The sequence below is a fragment of the Cannabis sativa genome, chromosome 7, assembly GCF_029168945.1.
Source record: "Cannabis sativa cultivar Pink pepper isolate KNU-18-1 chromosome 7, ASM2916894v1, whole genome shotgun sequence".
NCBI lineage: Eukaryota > Viridiplantae > Streptophyta > Magnoliopsida > Rosales > Cannabaceae > Cannabis > Cannabis sativa.
In genome coordinates, this window is record NC_083607.1 from 37,667,654 (window position 1) to 37,674,631 (window position 6,978).

Sequence of the window (6,978 nt, forward strand, 5' to 3'; positions counted from 1 at the left end):
ATGAACACATTAATAACATAAAGAAAAAATATTCAAAAAACAAAAAATATTCAATAAACAAAAAACAATATACTAGTTTACAAAACAAGAATAACCTGAGTATATTGAATATTCTCATCGAGTCCAACAGTTTCAATTGCATCTTGACTTTTCACATCAAAAACTTCAACATCATTTAAATCATCATTCTTGCAACAAAAAAAAAACCAACAAAATCAAAATAACATATGAAAAAACAAAGAAACATCTAATAAACTAATAAAATAAACATAATCAAACCTTGCCATCGCTCTCATCAGGGCTATCATTTCCATCTTTAGAAATTTTTGCATTTTCAATAGCTTCCTTCAACTCATTAAACTTCAATTCCATAAAAAAAACCAAGCCTTCACTGATCTTTGAGTCAATATACGACTGAAGACTTAACTGCAACTCCTTGAATCTACCCTCCAACACATTATTCAATACTTCAATAGACTCATCAGTCTTCTTTTGCCTAGAAATAAACTCCTTCATCTTACGCATCACACCATCGACATCAAACCCACCAGTAAACTCCTTCTGTACACCAGAAGATCCAACTCTATCAACATTAAACTTTGAGAATGGAACATCATCAAAGTCATCATCTGACTCTTCTCGGCCAATAAACTCCATTCCAGTAAGCACCAATAAACCTTTTATTTCATTTTCAGTAGGCACAATATGTTTTCCTTTCAGCTAGCAAAACAAGAAAAAATAATTAGTTTACAAAATATAATAAAAACAACAAATAAACAATTTACAAAATATAAAAAATACCTTATTTGAAGATAGAACTTTCTTCTCAACTTCACTTGAATTAGGATTTCCAATACTCTTCCATCTACAAAACCTATATGGTTTACCAGAATCATAGGAACAAAACTTTGCCTTCAAGCACAAAGTAATGGTTTCATACAACCAAACCAAAAATGCAAAAGGTAAACCAGGAAGTTTATAAGATCGAGGACCCTTTTCCAAATGTTTCCCTTTAACCTTAGCAAGAGGCTTAGCAACACCTTTTCCCTTCATAACACCCCTCAGACCAATCTTTAAATTGTGCAAAGTTAATTCAAACACTGGTATACCCCATGGAAAACTACCATACTCATCAACCCCAATTATGTTCAAAATCTCAACAGGAACTTTTTTTGAGTAAACACTACTAATCAAACAATTAGTAACAAGGTACAAAACAGCCATCTTCACAGCATACTCATCTGACTTGAAATCACTATACATAAACCTATGCTCAACAGCACTAACAGTCACTGTCTGATCACAAAAATATCGATCAACAAAAGCATTTTCTCTGTGTGTATACTTACTCAAATCGGCATCACCAACACACAGTAAACCAGAAACAACAGCAAACTCAGCTAAACTGAATCTGAAATTCTCATCACCAAACTTAAACCACATTTCTTTTTCATTTTTCTGATATACCTCCCTATGTAAGGCATTATGAACTAATTGAGACTGAAAACCAACAGGATGGCTATCCAAAAAATAACCAAAACAAGTATCACGAAACAACTTACGTTGATCTTTAGTCAACTTGGAATTAATATTTTTGACAACAATGTTATCCTGATTAGGGAATAACATCACTTTTCCCTGAATCTTTTCACCAGGCTTGAAATATAAATCCCATTCCTGTAAAAAAAAATGATATACAAAGAAATCCACACATTAAACTAAAAATAAACATCAATAAACAACTTCACAGGATACAAAAATCATTTAAATTTGTAAACCAATACTTTCCACTGTAAACAAAAAAAAAATACACATCAATACCTAAAAAACTATAATAAACCATAAACATACAAAAATAAACCAGTAAGCTTAAACATAAACCTAAATAAACAAAATCGAAAAAAAATTAACAAATAAACTAAAAAACCAATAACAATAACCTAAAAACAAATAATCAAACCCTATAATAAACAAAAACAGAAAATATATTTGTAAGCCAAAACTTTCCATAGTAAACAAGAAAAATACCCATCAAAAATCTAAAACCCAAAAATAAACCATAACCATACAGAAATAAAACAAAATAAACTTAAACATAACCTAAATAAACAAAATCGAAACAAATTAACAAATAAACCAAAAAAACACATAAACAGTAACCTAAAAACAAATAATCAAACCTATAATCAACAAAATAGATTACAAACATCATGAAAAATAACAAAATAAAAACAACACCCAAAAAACCACAAATAAAAACCGACTACAATATAAACCAAAAAAAATATTACAAACAAACATCAAAAACATTTAAAAACATAAAACAATAAACTATAAAATCTAAAAATAAATTAAATCCCTAAAAATCGTAAACCCAATACAACCAAATAAAAAACTTAAAAATCATAAAAATACCTTCAAATCATTACGAACTTCAACCTCCAAGTCTTCACTATCATAATCCTCAGGCAAATCTTCAGCAACTTGCTTCATCTTTTTCACATTTCGAACATCTTCTTTCTTCACTTTATCAACAACTCTTTTTCTCTTTTGCAATGCCGAGCCACGGCTACCATTCGATGATCCACCAGAACCATTAGAACGATCAGAATCATCACGATCTCCATCATCAGAGACATTTTCCATTTTCTTCTTATCAGCAGCTACCTTTACAGAATGCGAAGGAGAAATTGAGGAACGAGTTTTAACCATTTTTTAGGTTTACAGATGATAATAACAAGGCAATAAACGAAAATGATGCACTCAAACTCTCTTGCTAACACAAAAATAAACCACACCAAGAAGAAGAAACCCTAACCCCTATACTCTGTATAAAACGAAAACAGAGAAAAGAAAAGCTCAAAATAAATATTTATAAAACAAACTTACTTTCCTTTTATACAAACACTTAAAAAACCATAAAAATGGTAAAATACAATATAAAAATAATAAAAAAAAAATGATTACAATCCTCTAAAACCGTCCATAATTTGAATTACACATGCAAAAAAAGTGGCGCGTGAACAGTTGAACACTGCAACATGGAAGACGTGCAGGACGTGATGTGATGACGTCATCACACATCACACGTCCCATCCAATTATTTAAAAAAAAAAAATTGAATTAAATTGATAACGGTATAAAAAACGGTACATTTTCATATATAAATGACAGCACCATATTTTTGTAAAAAGAATGCAATTAAAGTACTGGAATGTAAATTTTCCTAAAAATTACATGATTATAAATATCTTATTTTTAAATTTAAAATAAGATAAGATATAATCAAATTTTAAAATAAGATAGATTTTTAAGCAAGAAGATAGATACTAATTCTATTCAAATTCAAATTACACTAATATCTTGAATTAAATTTAAAAAATATTAAATTAATTCAAAATGATAATTAGAATTGAATTAGGAATAGTAATAGTATAAATACAAAACTATACCAAAAATCGGAAGTTAATTCCATGAAAAAGCATGAAAAATCGAAGAAAAACAAAAAAAATTGTGAACTGTACGGACAGTTTCGCGATCGCAGGAAAATTTCAGCACAGCTCCGATTTTTTCGAATCTTCAAAAAATCATAACTAATTCAAATAAAATCGAAATTGAGTTCTGTAAAAGGCTAACTTGCTTAATTTTTTTCCATACTATCCAATAAAAATAATTCCAGAAACAGAATCGCAATTATTTTTCACGAAAAATTTACAAACATCAATCAATCACCAAATAACACTCAATACAACATGATACCATCCAAAGAACATACAAACAATCGTTTTAAAGTCCAAATTTCTTGCAAGTAAATCAATTACCATGGCTCTGAGGCCAGTTGTTGGAAATTATTTTACCAGGATCTTAGATCTACTTACAAGTATGTTTATTAACATCCTAAATAAGAACTTTCTAAAACAATAAATTAAACATATAAAGTTTAAGAAACCTTACATTGGGTGCAGCGGAATATAATGACTCCTTCCGTTCAGATATCTAGCCCTTGATTCCTTTCTGTAGCAGAGCATTATCAATATCTGAACCTGGATCTCTTTTTCTGAATCTTTGATGCTGAAACTCCTTTGCTGATGATCTTTCTTCACGATCTTCCTCACTATGATTGAGGTATCACTTGATGTGTGTGGGCACTACTCTAATCACTAAGGATTTCGAAATATTGAAGAAGAAGAGAGGGAGTGGTCAGCCAGATAGGGAGAGAGAATGCTCAGTTTTTCTGATTCAGAAAGTGTCAGGAAAAAGTCTCATTTTTCTGAAGCCTTGACTATCTATTTATAGCATTCCACTAGGGTTAGATTTGAATTATATGGCATTAAAATAATGAAAAAATCAACTTAAAATACTACAATAGGTGGTCGGCCATACCTTTAATGGATTGGGCCTTGCTTTTTGCAATTTTGCAATTTTAACACCTTTTGTATCTGATTTTCTCAAAAATGCCAATTTCCTAATTCAACCATTTAAATGCCAATTCTAACTATTTAATAACTATAAATAATTATTAAATAATATTGTCATTTATCATATTTATTAATTGAACCATACAAAGTATCATAATTAACAAATATGCCCCTATTAACTCTTTCTTTACAGTTTCGCCCTTACTTAGTGAAAAATTCACAAATAGACATAGTCTAATTTGAGAATTATAATTGATTAATCAAAACCAATTACATGAGTCTTACAAGCAATATTATCTCAACTAGTGGGGGGACCATGGGTCTATATAACCGAGCTTCCAATAAGTAGATCAAGAATTTAGCACTAAAATTCACTAACTTATTAATTCTTCGTTGAATCCACGCATAGAACTTAGAATTGCACTCTCAGTATATAGAATGCTCTATATGTTCCACCATATAGACACATCATTAGTTATCCATTGTTATAATCCTAATTTGATCAATGATCCTCTATATGAATAATCTACACAATAAAGGGATTAAATTACCGTAACACCCTACTATGTATTTTATCCTTAAAACACTTGACCCCGTATAAATGATATTTCAGCTTATGTGAAATGAGATCTCCACCATTTATTTTCGTTTGGTCAAGCTCGAAGGAGATCATCCTTTGCTTACTATTCGCCAGATAGAAGCTATAGATTCCATTTTTATGCTAGCGCTCCCACTCAACTGCACTACCGTGTTCCCAAAATGTACGTATCACCCTGACCTAAAAGTAGGCTTAACTAACAAATCAAAGAACACGAATAGCCTTTCAAGATTGAGCCTAATCATAACAGGATTAAGATCATTTGATCTAGGATCAACTAGGCGATATTGACTTGAATAGATATTACGGTAAGTTTAATAAATCTAAGTCAAAGTTCAATATCGGTCCCTTCCGATGCATACTCCATGCATCCAACCTGAGCTTTACTTTAACCAATGCTCTGGAAAGAACATAGCACTTCTCCAAATGCAAGTAAACTCTGTTGTAGATTATCATATCAGTAAAACCCTATGTTTGATAAATCTAGGAAACTTTATTCACATAGTCATGTTTATTTTCCAATGTGTTGACGGCACAATAAACAGGATCAAGTATGTGAAAAGGGTTTCAGATGAATCTATACATTATGTACATATAATCATGAAATAAATCATGTGAACCATGCAACATTAAATGTTATTTCTGATCTATATTAATAAGTAAATCTGATTATATTGAAATGAGTTTTATTTAGGGCATAAAACCCAACATAACTAACATATAAGCATGGATATACATTTAACATATACATACATTCACATATTCATATTACCATTATATACAATTCTTACCTTCTTTCCAAATTCAAGTGAGTTGGCCAACTTGAACGGAAAGTCTCGTGCTGGATGGATGCACTAATTGTTGGGTTTTGTGCCCTAAATAAAACCCATTACAATCTGATTAGTTATCAATATAGTGTTTTGAAGTGATTTATGTTTAAATGTATGTTACATTTTTATGGTTTAATATACATATTTAATATATGCACAAAATCAGTTAAATCCAGAACATATATTCATTCACAATTACATTATTGTCAATACAGTGGAATGTGATTGTGATTATATGATTCAAAAGACTTAGTCCCTGTTCATCAGTGTTTTGGATTTACACTGATGTGATAATTGTTGGGTTTTATGCCCTAAATAAAACTCTTTACAATCTGATTAGTAATCAATACAAGAAATTTTAAGTGATTTATGTTTGCATGAATTTTACATGCTAATGGTTTAATATGTTTATTACTTTTACACACAGAATCAGTTAAATCCAGATCATATGTTTATTCACAATTACAGTATCGTCAACACAGTGGAATGTGATTGTGATCATATGAATCAAAAGACTAAGTCCCTGTTTCATCAGTGTTTTGGATTTACACTAATGTGATAATCAGCGATGATGTGTACTTACACTTGAAGTAAGTGTTATGTTCTTTCCAGGACATTAGTAAAGTATACTAGTTTCGAATGTATGGAGTATACATTGGACTGGACCGATATTGCAACTAAGTTAAGATATTACAAACTTACCGTCATATATCTTTCTAAGTCAATATCAGTAGTTGATCTTAAGATTAAAAGAATCTAAATCCTGATATGCTTAGGCTCAGCTCAGGAGTGTTATTCATGTTCTTTGATTTATTAGTTAAGCCTACTTTTGGGTCAGGGTGATACGTATATTTTGGGAACATGATAGCATGATTGAGTGGGAGTGCTGAACATAAATATGGAATCTATAGCTTCTACTGGTGTATAGAAGTCAAGTGATGATTCCCTTCGAGCTTAGCAAATATAAGTAAATGGATGAGCTCTTGTTTAACTGACTAATTATTAGATCACTAAACATCATTTACAGGTAGCTAAGTGTTTTAAGGGGCAAAATACATTGAGGGGTGAGAACGGTAAAATTATCCCATCTCGATGTAAATCATCTATATAGAGGATCTTTAAATCACAATAA

The 6,978-nt window shown here is 30.5% G+C and overlaps 1 protein-coding gene across 1 annotated transcript; it reads right to left on the reverse strand.

Moving 5' to 3' along the window:
* Positions 1-733: 733 nt before the first annotated feature.
* LOC133039841 (uncharacterized) lies at positions 734-3,101 on the reverse strand. The gene is made up of 2 exons (XM_061118832.1): positions 2,416-3,101; positions 734-1,677 (listed from the first exon to the last, which is right to left on the reverse strand). The coding sequence occupies exons 1-2, from the start codon at positions 2,710-2,712 to the stop codon at positions 748-750; spliced, it is 1,227 nt and encodes a 408-aa protein (XP_060974815.1). The 5' UTR covers positions 2,713-3,101; the 3' UTR covers positions 734-747.
* Positions 3,102-6,978: the final 3,877 nt, after the last annotated feature.